The 14,104-nt window shown below is 56.9% G+C and overlaps 1 protein-coding gene across 1 annotated transcript in view; it reads left to right on the plus strand.

The window, feature by feature from the left end:
* The window catches only part of HCN4 (hyperpolarization activated cyclic nucleotide gated potassium channel 4), a 42,178-nt gene extending 28,856 nt beyond the window's left edge, over positions 1-13,322 (plus strand). The window contains exons 3-8 of the mRNA XM_047863611.1: positions 4,812-4,973; positions 7,043-7,261; positions 10,821-10,967; positions 11,066-11,306; positions 11,595-11,759; positions 11,860-13,322. Of these exons, the coding sequence (XP_047719567.1) occupies positions 4,812-4,973; positions 7,043-7,261; positions 10,821-10,967; positions 11,066-11,306; positions 11,595-11,759; positions 11,860-13,322 (2,397 nt within the window). The remainder of the gene's footprint in view (positions 1-4,811; positions 4,974-7,042; positions 7,262-10,820; positions 10,968-11,065; positions 11,307-11,594; positions 11,760-11,859) is intronic.
* Positions 13,323-14,104: the final 782 nt, after the last annotated feature.

The raw sequence follows: 14,104 nt of genomic DNA on the forward strand, positions 1-14,104 counted from the left end.
TCTATGTGCCCCAGGAAGGGGCTCAGCATGACCCTCAGTTTGGGCACCTCCAGGCTCTTTGCGGGATACACATGCAGCAGCCATCCTCTCAGGCCTGGGATTGCTGACCTCAGTGTGGCCACTGGTCCCTGAGACACAAGGGGAAGTTATTCTTTTTCCCTGAGGAGAAGACGAGTCCCTGGGAGGGAACTCAACTAGGCCCCAAGAAGAGGCTTGGCAGAAACTCCAGTTTCTGGTCTCTTCCCAGGACTGAGAAATCAACTCTGTCTTTGAAGGCTGGGGAAGAGAGGGAAGGAAAGGAACCAACATGCATTTAGTAACTACTGTGTACCAGCTGTGGACATCATCTCTCCTTATCCCCAAGACAGCCCTGGGAGCTGGCAGTTATTGACCCATTGCACAGATAAGGAAACTCATCTGTGATGAGAAGGGGTTGGCCGAGGTAGAGGACATGTCGCTCTGTCTCCACACTGTGGCCAGAAGATACGGAGCCTCCCCCAAGTGCCCTGCGGGGCACAGAGAGCAAGCTGCCCAGGCTGCCCACCCAGCAAGCCTTGCAGGGCCTGGAAATGAAGTACTCAACCCCCACGGTCAGAACCAACATCGTAAACGGGGGTTTTAATGAGGTACAAAGAGCAAAACAAATATTTGTGTAGTGCAGCTGACTTGCGGGTGGCCTGTGGCTCCAGCCCACAGCAGGGACACACAAGTGTTCAGCAGCCTCTCCCAGCAACGTCCAGCCTTACTCTCGGCAACCACACCTGGGTGCCATAGTGTTGGGGCCAGGGCGAGTGACCTCACCACCTGGGTGCCCTCCTAGCCTGAATGGATGTACCCCCGACCCAACTCTTGGCAGCAAGCTCAGATTTTGCCACGTTGGTGCAGTCAGCCACAATACCCCTCACCCCCACCGAAAACTCCCACCCTCCCACCGCTTCCCAGCACCCTCCTTGCCTCCCCATGGGCCTTCCCTACATCCACATGCTTCTTCAGCCCGACACTGGCACCACCACCACCACTGTGCTCTGTGCAGGACATATGAGCCTGTGCCCACCTGCAGGAAAAGGCACCATTTTCTTCCCGCAAGGTCAGAGGCAGGCTGCACCTGCCCAGAGTGGGGCCTTTCCCTAACACCACCATATACACGTGTGGCAGCCCTGATCGCAATCATCCCATCACTGTCATCATCACCTTCACCTTTACCCTTGTCGCTAAGCACTTCTCAGTTCCTGAGATCGTACCATGTGTTCTGCCATATTCGTTGCTGAGGTCGCGATAAAGCCAAAGCTAGACAAGCACCTGATCCTGGAAGAAAATTTGCCACGAAGGAACAAAAAACATAGATGATGCCAAAGGAAAAGAAAGTACTGCATAAAAACGTGCCAACCCTGATACTTCTGTCTCTAAGGCCCAGAGTGATTCATGTACAGGAAAGTTTTCAGGGGCTGCCCCAGTCTGGGATGCTTGCTTTTTCTTTTCTTTTCTTTTCTTTTCTTTTCTTTTCTTTTCTTTTCTTTTCTTTTCTTTTCTCTTCTCTCCTCTCTTCTTTTCTTTTTCTTTCTTTTTTTTTTTGAGCGAGAGAGAGAGAGAGAGAGAGAGAGAGAGGGAGGAGAAGTGGGGGAGGGGCAGAGGGAGAGAGAGGATCATGGAGCCCAATGTGGGACTTGATCCCATGACCACGAGATCATGATCTGAGCCGAAATCAAGAACTGGTGGCCTAACCGACTGAGCCACCCAGGCACCCCTGGGACGCTTTCTAAAAGGGGTCCAAGGCTTCCTTCAGCTCAAGTACTGTTTTATATACCACATACTATATAGTCTATACTCTGCAGGATATACAACATAGTACTCTATGCCCTAGACACCATAGGTACCATCCAGCTCAGGCTGTCATAACAGAATACTGCAGACATCAGGGCTTAAACAACAAACAGTGATTTCCTGAAGTTCTGGAGGTTGGAGAGCAGACCAGGGTGCCAGTGTGGTTGGGTTCTGCCTAAGGCCCTCGTCCTGGTTTGTGGATGGTCACCTTCTTGCTATGTCCTCACAGAGTGGAGAGAGATCCTCCTTCTCATGTCTCTTCTTCTAAGGGCCCTGAGCCCATCCATAAGGGTGCCACTTTAACGACCTAATCACCTTCGAAAGACCCCATTGCAGTGGGGATTCGGGCCTCAACATATGAATTTCACAGGGACACAGACATCTAGTCTGTAGCAGCTGGAAATGAAGGAGCTTCGTAATAATGACCCCACCTGTGTTGTGTTCAGGGCCCAGAGGACTTTCTTAGCCAGTTTAATTTCTCTAGCAACCTTGAGCAATGGGGGGCAGATGCCTGGCTCGTCTTAGCTGAGGGGAGGCTGAGATGTGGTGGGACGTGAGGGCAGGTGCTGGCCATTTCTGAGACCGGATGGTCCCACGTCACTTGCCAGCCTCTGAGTCTGGAGAGCTGGTGGCATCCTGGTCAACTGAGACTTTGAAAGTTTAGTGACTTGCCCAAGGTCATAGAGCTGTTGTGTTCACCTAAGCACGGAAGGGCCGGGAGGGGCATCTCCCCTCAGAGCCCAGGATGTGGTGCTGGTATTCAGGAGCTGCGGGGAACGGTGGGGAGAGGCTGAGGAGCTTCCTGGGCTCGGGATCCAGGTCCCAGGGCACAGCTGGCAGTGGACCGATGGCCAGAGGCACCGGTGTTGTGCTCAGGCCTGCTCCACCTCCGAGACCCCAGTCCCAGGCCGCCCTGCCCAGTCGCTAGTGCCTGCCACTCCTTACGCTAACGTATCGGTTTGGCTGGGAGCTGACACACTGAGGACTGGGGGCCGGTTTGGGGCCCCCGTGGGGCCAGGCTGCAGCACACACGGCTCTGTCTGTGCACTGGGCTGCGGAGGCGAGATGCCGGGGTGTTCCGGCTAGCCCTGGGTCCTGCTTGTGTGAATCCAGCCACATCACTCAGCCACTTGGGGTCTGAGTTGTCTCACCTGCCAAACAGAGCCACCGAAAACAGCCCCTCCCTCACCAGGCCAACGCACTAATCTGCAGGCAGCCCTGGTATCTTCAGATAATGCCTCTTCCGCTGCCGCCATGACTTTGGCAAATCCCTTTACTTCTCTGCGCCTTGGTGTAAAATGGATTAATGATATTTTCAGCAAAGGGTGAGTTTAAGTGAGGTGGTGGCTGTGGGACCGCGTGCCCACACTCAGGTGTGGTGTCACTGTCCCTCTGTCACCAGGGCCATGGGGATGGTGCGGCACCACCCTCCACCAGCTGTTCCAAGGTCCGCTTCCTCCTGAAAAGGCTCCACAGCCTTTCAGCTGGAATATCCAGAGTCATGCGACTAAGGGAGCCACGGGCGGGCACAACCCTGGAGATGAGGGACAAGTAGGATTCATGTTCGGCTTTTCAGAACCTAGACCCAAACTAGGCCCACATTTCAGAAGGGGAAACTGAGGTCGCTAGTATCAGAGTATCCTGCCGCCAGCTACCAAAGTCTACCCCATGCTGCCCCCAGAGCCTCCCAGGCCAGAGGCAAGGCCAGAACTTCCTGAGACCTCCCTCCAGACTTCCTTCCATCTCTCCGTCCCCTCACTGCCCTGTCAGCATGGTGAGCCCTGTTGAAACCAGACGAAGCAGCAGCTCTGGAAGGAGGGTGGTGGGCGGGGGGTGCTGGGCTGATGTGCCCACCCTGGCCCCACCCACCCATGCTTCAGCCTCTCACTAGAAGCCATGAGAGTGGGGATGCATGGGTGCCACTGGGCTGGGGTTGAGGGGGCTGTACTTTATTTTGTTTTTATGTTTTTTAATTTAATCTATTTTTGAGGTGGGGGGAGAGAGAGAATGAGTGGGGGAGAGAGAAAGAGAGAGGGGAAGAGAGGAATCCCAAGCAGGCTCCGCATCATTAGCGCAGAGCCTGGTGAGGGGCTCGAACCCAACAACTGTGAGATCCTGACCTGAGCTGAAATCCAGAGTCGGACGCTTAACTGACTGAGCCACCCAGGCGGAGGGTGCTGTGCTTTATTAAACGATACGGGAGAGCATTACTACGACCACATATTAACTAATCATAAAGATTAATTATTAACCACTTATCAATTAATAATGGTTTGCAATTTATAGAACACTTCTATAGCCAGTACCAAGCACTTTATATGTATAATTTAATCCTTTTGACAATCCATCCAGGTAAGAATTTTTATTGCCATTTTCCAGATGAGAAGGCACATTCAGAGAGGGTCAGGGACTTTCTCAAGGTCACACAGCTAGGAATGGGGTGGAAATGGGCCTGGGATCAAGGTCTGTGTGAACTTGGAGTGTCTGTGCTGCTTCTCCTTCAGTTCCGTGGCTGTCTTAAGCAGAGCCCACTGCCCCTGGTAGGTCCTCAGCGTCTAGTGGCAGATTTAGGGAAGCACCATGCCCCTGGCCAGACTGCAGACTCTGGTCCCCGGAGGAGGCTCACGCTGGCTCTGGCTTTCTCCCTGTTGTCCTCACGGCTTAGGCAAGCAGATGAAGCAGCTTCTCTGCACCCTTTGGGGTCTATGGGGCTCCGGATGCCCTCCCTTCGCATATCGGCCTGGATGGCTGGACTTCCCGTGGGAGGCCCCCACAACCCAGGAGGCATCCCTCTGGGGCCCTACAGCCTGCCGTGTGCTTCCGGCTCCCAGCCTGACACCTTCCCACCCTTGCCACAGCCTGCGCCTGCACCCAGCCCGGTGCTCTGCCAAGTCCACGTGGAGCGGCGCCCACAAGCAGCTGCAGGGGCGAGCTGAGACCCCTCCTGACAGCCCACCTATCCAGGCCAATTTCTTGCCCTCTGCCTGCAGATCTTCCACATGACCTACGACCTGGCCAGCGCCGTGGTGCGCATAGTAAATCTCATCGGCATGATGCTCCTGCTCTGCCACTGGGACGGCTGCCTGCAGTTCCTGGTGCCCATGCTGCAGGACTTCCCCGACGACTGCTGGGTGTCCATCAACAACATGGTGGTGAGCGTGCGGCTCAGCCCTCCCTCTGGGCGTTGGGAAGAGGGGAGCCAGCAAGGCACAGGTGGGCAGAGTAGGTCTAGGGCTTGGGACTCCTGGGCCCCCACACGTAGGATCCTGGGGTGCCAGCCTGGTGCCCAAGGGCGCATGGATCTAGCCAGTATCCGTCTGTCCCAGAGCGCTGGGCTGCGTGCGGTTACCTGTGCCTTCTTACAGCATCCAGCACGGCTGGGAGCTTCGTGTTTGTCCCAACTTCACCCAGGGAGACGAAACCTTGGCCTTTCTCAGACTATCTCAAGAGTGGCAAAGCTGGGCTGGGGGCTCCTGTCCTACCTCTGCTCCCCAGAGGCAGACTAGTCCTAAAAGCGGAACCCAAGAAAAGGGAAACCTATGAAGGGCGCTGTTGGCAATGCCCAGACTCCCAGATCACACAGGGCCTCCTTCTGCTCCAGCAGCTGAGCTGGGCTGTCCCCTGCCCCCATTCCTCCCCCACCGCCAGATACACACCTGCTGCTCATAGGTGGGGCCCTCAGCTGGGAAGACTTACCACCTCCCTACCACCAACCCCGTGGTGGGTGAGGGAAGATGGAATTGGGGCTGGGAAGCCATAGCGTAGAGTCAGTCCCCCAGCCTCCCATGGACAGATTGGGCACCAGGCGGGGTGGGGACCCCTGGACCTGTGAGCATTTCTGTGGGTCTGGCGAACCCCTGCCTCCCTCCTCCAGTCAGTTGGTTTGGTCTGTTGGCAAATCCCCAGGGCCCCAGGGGACAAAAAACCAGCTTTGAAAGAGGTGAAAGAGACCCTGAGGCATCTTTCAGCATCAAATAGGCCTTTACAAAACAGCCTTTTGATGAGCTAAGTGTAAATGAATCGGCCATATGGATTGAATTTTCCGGTCCCCAGAGGTTCTGCAGTAAGGCCAGAAGCCCTGACTGAGAGGCAGCTGGGGGCCACCCCAGTTCCCCAGGCCTGGACCACAGGCCAGCACCCCTGGATCAGCCCCGCTGACCTCCCAACCTGGTCTGGACTGAGAACCACCAGACCAGCTCGGCTTTGTCTAGAACCATTCTGAGTGACCTTGAACACGGCAGGCAGCTCCTGTGCCTTTCTCTGGGTGCTAAGAACAGCCTGGTGACCGTGGAAAGGTTTGGGGCTCTGGGCAGGGGCTCTGTGGGTTCCGCACTAGGTCGTGCACACTGTTGCTCACACTCCCTGTGTGAACAGGGAGGCGCTGGGGAGGTGGCAGGTGCTGGGTTTCATCTGGCAGCTTCCTCTTTTGGGACAGTTTCCTCTGTGTGAGGGTGACAGGCCCACACATGCACTCAATTCAGGAGATGGTCCTTCTGCACCCAGCGTTCCCACACAGAGACTTCCTTGAGACACTGAGTGGCTTTGGAGACAAAAATAGCCAAGAGCCTCTCTCACTCCCTTTCTCCCTTCTCCTGCCCCCAAGCATTGTGTGTTCCAGACAGTCCACCTCCCGATGGGGGAGGACAACTAGTGGCCTCAGCCCTGGACTGGCGGGGCTCACCCAGGAGGCGAGTTAGCTCCGCGGCGCCTAAACTTTGCTCACCCAAAACGAGGGCAGTGTTTTTGGCTCAGGCTGCCAGAGCTTGTCCCCCCAGGGGAAGTGTATCTGGTTTTATAATTGAGGTCAGTGGGGAAATGGGCTTCACTTGGCAGTCATTTGGTTGGGGGATAGGGCTATTTCAGCAAGCAGAGGACAGCAGGGTGGCTCGGCCTGGAGCCTTTGGCTGCTGGGTGGGGGAGGGGCTCCAGGCTGCCCCATGGGGGCTGAGAGGCTGGCTCCCCTCCCTTTGCTGGGGCTGCCGGTCTGATCCCTGTCCCTGATAACAAGGGAAAGGCCCAAGTCGGGGACTCACTGTCACCACAGGTTGCCAGCGTGGACCTCCTGTCCCTCACCCAAGGCTTTCAGCCAACAGCCAGGTTGGAAGCCCAGGGCTCACACACTGGGAAAGAGTTAGGCTGACGAGCAGAAGGTGGCAAGGATCTTTCTAGGTGCTAATGAGAGGACGGGCCATTCACTACCCACCCCACAATCTGTCCACAGAACAACTCCTGGGGAAAGCAGTATTCCTATGCCCTCTTCAAGGCCATGAGCCACATGCTGTGCATTGGGTACGGACGGCAGGCACCTGTAGGCATGTCGGACGTCTGGCTCACCATGCTCAGCATGATTGTGGGCGCCACCTGCTACGCCATGTTCATCGGCCACGCCACCGCCCTCATCCAGTCCCTGGACTCCTCCCGGCGCCAGTACCAGGAAAAGGTAGGTCAGAAAGCTGTGGTCCATCCTGGGCGCTCTCGAGAGAACCTGACCATTGGTTCCCAGGGAGCACAGGCTGGCAGCCAGTGGTTCCCCACCAGGCCCCCCACGTGTTCTGTCCTCTACCATCATCTGGCTTTGCCTGTTAACTTTTTAGTTTGCCTCCTGTTCGTGGAACAAATTCCTACAATAAACAACCCCCCACATTGTTTCCGGTTGCCGAATCCATATCTTGGCCCATTAAATTGACGTTCACCAGTGCCCTCTGCGTTGCTAAAGCCAATAGCTCCTTTGGGTCCTCATCTCGCCCAGCTTGTCAGTGGCATTAGACAGTTACCTCTCCCTCCCTGGCTTCGCACTTGGTTCCCGTAAGCGTACACCCTCGGTTTTCCTCCTCCCTCTCTGGCCAATTCTGCTGCTCTCCGTGGCTGGCGTGTTTTCCCAGTTGTCACACATTGGGTCCCTGGTGGCTCAGGCCTTGCTCTCTACTCCTCCCTGTCTTCCGTCTTTCTCAGTGCTACCCCCGCCACCATGCTCTACGGCCACCTCTGTGCAGTGGGGCCCAAATGATATAACCAGCTGTCCGTGGAGCGCGGGCATGTCCCTTCACGTCTCTGCGCCCCATTTGCTCATCTGTAAGATGGGGACATTAGAAGGAGTCAGTCATATCATGGCATTTACGAGGAGTGAATGGTACCTGCCAACCACTAAGACTGTGTTAGCACAGAGCAAGCCATTCAATATTTATTGCCCAAGTGGACTCCATCTGCCACCTTCTACTCCATCTTCTATGTGGCAGGTAGAGCAGGCATTTAAAAAAGGTAAAGCTGATCACATCACCCTGCTTAAAACTTGTTACAGTCCTCACGTTACTCCTACATGCAGAGGAACTCTGAGGTGTGTTTCCTCAGCCTGGCCTTTAAGGGGCATAATCTGGCCCCTGCCCTTCCTTTTTTTGTTTTTTTTAATGTTTTTATTTTATTTATTTATTTTAAATGTTTATTCATTTATTTTTGAGAGAGAATGAGCACAAGCAGGGGAGGGGCAGAGAGAGAGGGAGACACAGAATCTGAAGCAGGCTCCAGGCTCTGGGCTGTCAGCACAGAGCCCGATGCGGGGCTCGAACCCACGAACCATCAAATCGTGACCTGAGCCGAAGTCAGATGCTTAACCAACTGAGCCACCCAGGCACCCCTATTTATTTTATTTTTGAGAGAGAGAGAGAGAGAGAGAGAGAGAGAGAGAGAGAGAGTGTGTGTGTGTGATTGTGTGGGGGAGGGGCAGAGAGGGAGGGAGAGAGAGAATCCCCCTGATGCAGGGCTCGATCCCATGACCTGAGCTGAAATCAAGAGCTGGATGCTCAACCAACTAAGCCATCTGGGCACCCCTGACCCCTGCCCTTCTCATGCCCGGATCAAGCCATGGGCCCACAGCCCTCTATTCCAGCCATGCCAGGGCCTTACACATGTCCTGCCACAGGGCCTTGGCTCAAACACTAGCCTGGAACTCTCCTCTCTCCTTTTCACCTGACCATTTCTCCACCTCTCAGCCTGCACTTGGCCTCCGTGGTGAGCCTTCCGTGACCCCACCCATCATGTGACCCCACCATGCCCTCTAATTCCCTTTCGCCACACTTGGTACGCCTGCCATTGCTTAATTAATCTGTGTGATCGGTTGTTTAGCGTCCCCTCTTCCCTATCCAGGCTGTGGCTCTGTGAGGGCAGGACCCAGGTCTCTCCATCCCCATTGAATTCGCATCCCCATTGAATCAGGCACATGGCAGGGCTCAGTATGTATGGATTAACTGGCTGCCTGCCTGCTCCAGGTGCTGTCCTTTGGTGGGGTGACCGAGAGATGGCGGCCCAGGTCCCATGCTGCCAAAAGGAGAGCTCAGAAGAGCCTGCAGAGCCAGGGCAGGGTGGGAGGGTCAGTTTGGGAAGGCAGAGGAAGGAGAAGGTAGAAGAGTAGAATTCTAGGGCAGTCGTCATGATGAGCAGCAGCAAAGGTATGTAGATGGGTGGGAGAGAAATCAGCCCGAGTAGAACAAAGGGTCTGGATTAGGAATGAGGGGGCTGGAAAGGGGAAGGACAGAAGGAGTTGGATTATAAAGGCCAGGGCTTAGTCTGGGCCGGGTGAGGAATCCATATGGGCCAGCGTCAGGGCCCAGCCTGTGACCAGGGCAGGACTCAGTGTGTGACGAGGATCGGGCTCACTGCAGGATCAGTGCGAGGGCCCAGTGTGTGACCAGGATTAGGGTCGAGTGTGTGACCAGGCTGAAGGCTCAGTCCGGGACTACAATCAGGGACAGTTCAGAAAAAGCACCAGGGTTCATTTTAGGGCAGAGTCAAGCCTCTTGTGGCTTTCCATTTGAGAGTTGTCTTTATTTTCTTCTTTAGCTAATGGCTCTCCAATATGATTCACTGAATCTCTCTCTGAAATCTCTCTGAAATGTATTACCTCCCTTTGTCCCCACTACTAGCTCTCACGTGGACCACTTCAGCAACCTTCTAACTCCATCTCTGTCTCCAGACCTTGCCTCTTCACCACTATTGACTCTGTAGGCATGGGGAATTCTCTAAGATACAGCTCTAGCTCTTCTGTCCCCTGGGGCTGGGTACAACTTTGAGCAGACAGAGCCAGCTTGGCTGGAAGAACTTTAGGAAACTTCATCTCCCAGCTCTCATTTGTCTATTGGCATCTATCTGTAGCCACACTGTGTACCCCCCCACCCCACCTCTTGGAAGTACTAATGTATGAGAACAGGCTCCCCTAATCTGCTTGTTCCTGGGGTAGAGAAACTTCCCTGACATCTCAGTGTGGGAAAAATTTATTAATTGCCTAATCTGTTTCTGTCTACCATGCTCCTGTGGACCCCTACTCTCCACCCACAGTCCTAGGATGGCTGGGGCAGCACCCATCCTTCACCTCTGGGTGGGCAGGAGCATTTCTTATTAGTTTGAGCCCTGGGCACATAGGCTCACAAATCTCTTATCCCCAACCTCTGATTAAGGACCTTGCTCTACTCTGGCCCTCCCATGGGCTAGAGTCAGTCTTCAACAAAATGACTTGGACCCAGCTGGGGCCACATTTGGATGCACGCCATATGACGGGTCAGGCATCATGACTGCAGCCTCCAGTCCTCCTAACCCATTGCAGCCCAGCCCCGCTGCCTATGCCAGTGTTACCACTGGTGGGAAAGAGTTCCTTCCAGGGTCAGTGAAGCCTCCTTGGTCCATAGCCTTGGTCCATAGTGTGACACAGAAAAGACCCATGTGCAGAGGAAACTTGACTGATCTCCTGGTCAGTTGGCCTGAAGTAGGCTTTGGACAGTCCCTATTGACCCCGGCCATCTCCATAGTATTGAACACGCTGATGGAGCCCTCCCCCACCCCAAGCAGCTGGGAGTCAGGGCCATTGTTTGGGGCACACCCACACCAAGGATCTCAATCTCAAGGAGCCAGGGACAGCCAAGAAGGCCCACAGGGTCAGTGCCAGCTCTGGTCACCAGCAGGACCAAGGCTGATCAGGAGGTGACGCCCTCTCCCTCTCTCCCGGGGCTCAGTACAAGCAGGTGGAGCAGTACATGTCCTTCCACAAGCTCCCGCCCGACACCCGACAGCGCATCCATGACTACTATGAGCACCGCTACCAGGGCAAGATGTTCGATGAGGAGAGCATCCTGGGCGAGCTGAGCGAGCCACTGAGGGAGGTGAGCAGGGTGGGGGCGTCTGGGAAGGGAGCTTCCTTCCTGCTGGGTGGCTCCCTCACCTTCTCCCTCTCTCCCCACCCACCCTGTCTGGGGAGCAGGAGATCATCAACTTTAACTGCCGGAAGCTGGTGGCCTCCATGCCGCTGTTTGCCAATGCGGATCCTAACTTTGTGACATCCATGCTGACCAAGCTGCGCTTCGAGGTGTTTCAGCCAGGGGACTACATCATCCGAGAAGGCACCATTGGCAAGAAGATGTACTTCATCCAGCACGGTGTGGTCAGTGTGCTCACCAAGGGCAACAAGGAGACCAAGCTGGCAGATGGCTCCTACTTTGGAGGTGAGGCGGCCGGGGAGCCCTGGGGGGGACAGGGGAATGGACAGGAGAGACACAAAGGATGATGTTTGGAGCCCCTCGTGGCCACTGCTTGGAAGTGGGTGTCTGTGGCCCAGTATAGGGGTCCCAGAACTGGAAGAGCCTGGCACCCACTAGGGGACATCTAGTGTGGTCACAGCCGGGGATGGAGTCTTGTGACTGTCAAGCTTCTGTACCAGACAGTGGGGACCCAGGTCGGGGTCTAGCAGGAGGCCCCTTCCAGCTCCCTCCCCACTCCTGCTGTCCTGGCAGAGATCTGCCTGCTGACCCGGGGCCGGCGCACGGCCAGCGTGAGGGCTGACACCTACTGTCGCCTCTACTCACTGAGCGTGGACAACTTCAACGAGGTGCTGGAGGAGTACCCCATGATGCGGCGGGCCTTTGAGACGGTGGCCCTGGACCGCCTGGACCGCATTGGTGAGGGGCCGGGCAAGAGGGCGGCTGGGCTGGGGCCTCCCCCCTCCCCAACCCCGCCTCCTGCTCTGGCCTGAGCCCCTGCTCTCGTTCTGCGGCCCAGGCAAGAAGAACTCCATCCTCCTCCACAAAGTCCAGCACGACCTCAACTCGGGCGTCTTCAACTACCAGGAGAACGAGATCATCCAGCAGATCGTGCAGCACGACCGCGAGATGGCCCACTGTGCCCACCGCGTCCAGGCCGCCGCCTCCGCCACCCCGACCCCCACGCCGGTCATCTGGACCCCGCTGATCCAGGCGCCGCTGCAGGCCGCCGCGGCCACCACCTCGGTGGCCATCGCGCTCACCCACCACCCCCGCCTGCCCGCTGCCATCTTCCGCCCTCCTCCCGGCCCCGGGCTAGGCAGCCTCGGGGCGGGGCAGACGCCCAGGCACCTGAAGCGTCTGCAGTCCCTGATCCCGTCGGCGCTGGGCTCCGCCTCGCCCGCCAGCAGCCCGTCGCAGGTGGACACTCCGTCCTCCTCCTCCTTCCACATCCAGCAGCTGGCCGGATTCTCCGCGCCCGCGGGCCTGAGCCCCCTGCTGCCCTCGTCCAGCTCTTCCCCGCCCCCCGGGCTCGGCGGCTCCTCCCCGGCTCCCACGCCGTCCTCCACCGCCGCCGCCGCCGCCACCGCCACCGGCTTCAGCCACTTCCATAAGGCGTTGGGCGGCTCCCTGTCCTCGTCCGACTCTCCGCTGCTCACCCCGCTGCAGCCCGGCGCCCGCTCGCCGCAGGCCAACCAGCCGCCGCCGCCGCTGCCGGGGGCCCGGGGGGGCCTGGGACTCCTGGAGCATTTCCTGCCGCCCCCGCCCTCATCCCGGTCCCCGTCGTCCAGCCCCGGGCAGCTGGGCCAGCCTCCCGGGGAGCTGTCCCCAGGTCTGGCCGCCGGCCCACCAAGTACGCCAGAGACGCCCCCTCGGCAACCGGAGCGCCTGTCCTTCGTGGCCGGGGCCTCTGGGGGGGCTTCTCCCGTAGCCTTTACACCCCGCGGAGGTCTCAGCCCCCCTGGCCACAGCCCAGGCCCCCCGAGAACTTTCCCAAGTGCCCCCCCTCGGGCCTCTGGCTCCCACGGTTCCTTGCTCCTGCCGCCCGCATCCAGCCCCCCGGCCCCCCAGGTCCCCCAGCGCCGGGGCACGCCACCCCTCACCCCAGGCCGCCTCACCCAGGACCTCAAGCTCATCTCAGCCTCTCAGCCTGCCCTGCCCCAGGACGGGGCGCAGACTCTCCGCAGAGCCTCTCCGCACTCCTCGGGGGAGTCCGTGGCTGCCTTCCCGCTGGTCCCCAGAGCTGGGGGCGCCAGCGGGGGCAGCGGGGGCCTCGGTCCCCCGGGGAGGCCCTATGGTGCCGTCCCCGGCCAGCATGTCACTCTGCCTCGGAAGACATCCTCAGGTTCTTTGCCACCCCCTCTTTCTTTGTTTGGGGCAAGAGCCGCCTCTTCTGGGGGCCCCCCTCTGACTGCTGCCCCCCAGAGGGAACCTGGGGCCAGGTCTGAGCCGGTGCGCTCCAAACTGCCGTCCAATCTATGAGCTGGGGCCCCTCCCTCCCTCTTCTCTCCCTTTTTCTCCCTTCTTTCTTCCTTCAGGTTTAACTGTGATTAGGAGATATACCAATAACAATAATAATTATCATTTAAAAAAAAAAAAAACCACACCAGAAAAAAGACAGCAGAAAATAACCAGGTATTCTTAGAGCTATAGATTTTTGGTCACTTGCTTTTATAGACTATTTTAATACACAGCACTAGAGGGAGGGAGGGGGGAGGGAAGCAGGCAGGGCCCAAAAGGCAAAAGCCAGAAGAAGGCAGGTGGGGTCTCTGGGGCTTGGGGGGTGGGGGTGACCCATGTTTGGGGTTCTTAGAGCAGATCTGTTTATTGTATTTGTTTTAGGGCAACAGGCACCACTAGCCCCCTAGCTGTGAACTTGGAGCCCCATTCTATGGGGGTAGGAAAGTGTTGCCCTTGGATGTGTTTCTGGGGAGCCTCAGTCGCCTGAGTCCTTGAGACAAAAATGGGGCCAGGGCCCTGAGAGTCTTGCATTTTTTCTACTGCAAACTTAGCAAGATATGTATATGAACATGTATATGTATATGTATATGTATATGTATGTAAGATGTGTATATGTATAGTTATGTAGCGCTCTGTAGAGCCATGTAGATAGCCACTCACATGTGTGCACATTTTAACCCCATGTTGCCAGGACACCCAGGTCACTTTACATCCAGCAACACGCCTTGGCCCTCGGGCTGGACACCACAGGGTCTCGGGAAAGTGTTCTTTGCAGTCCTCAGGGAAGAGGACCCCAGGACCTC

Source organism: Prionailurus viverrinus, chromosome B3, assembly GCF_022837055.1.
Source record: "Prionailurus viverrinus isolate Anna chromosome B3, UM_Priviv_1.0, whole genome shotgun sequence".
NCBI lineage: Eukaryota > Metazoa > Chordata > Mammalia > Carnivora > Felidae > Prionailurus > Prionailurus viverrinus.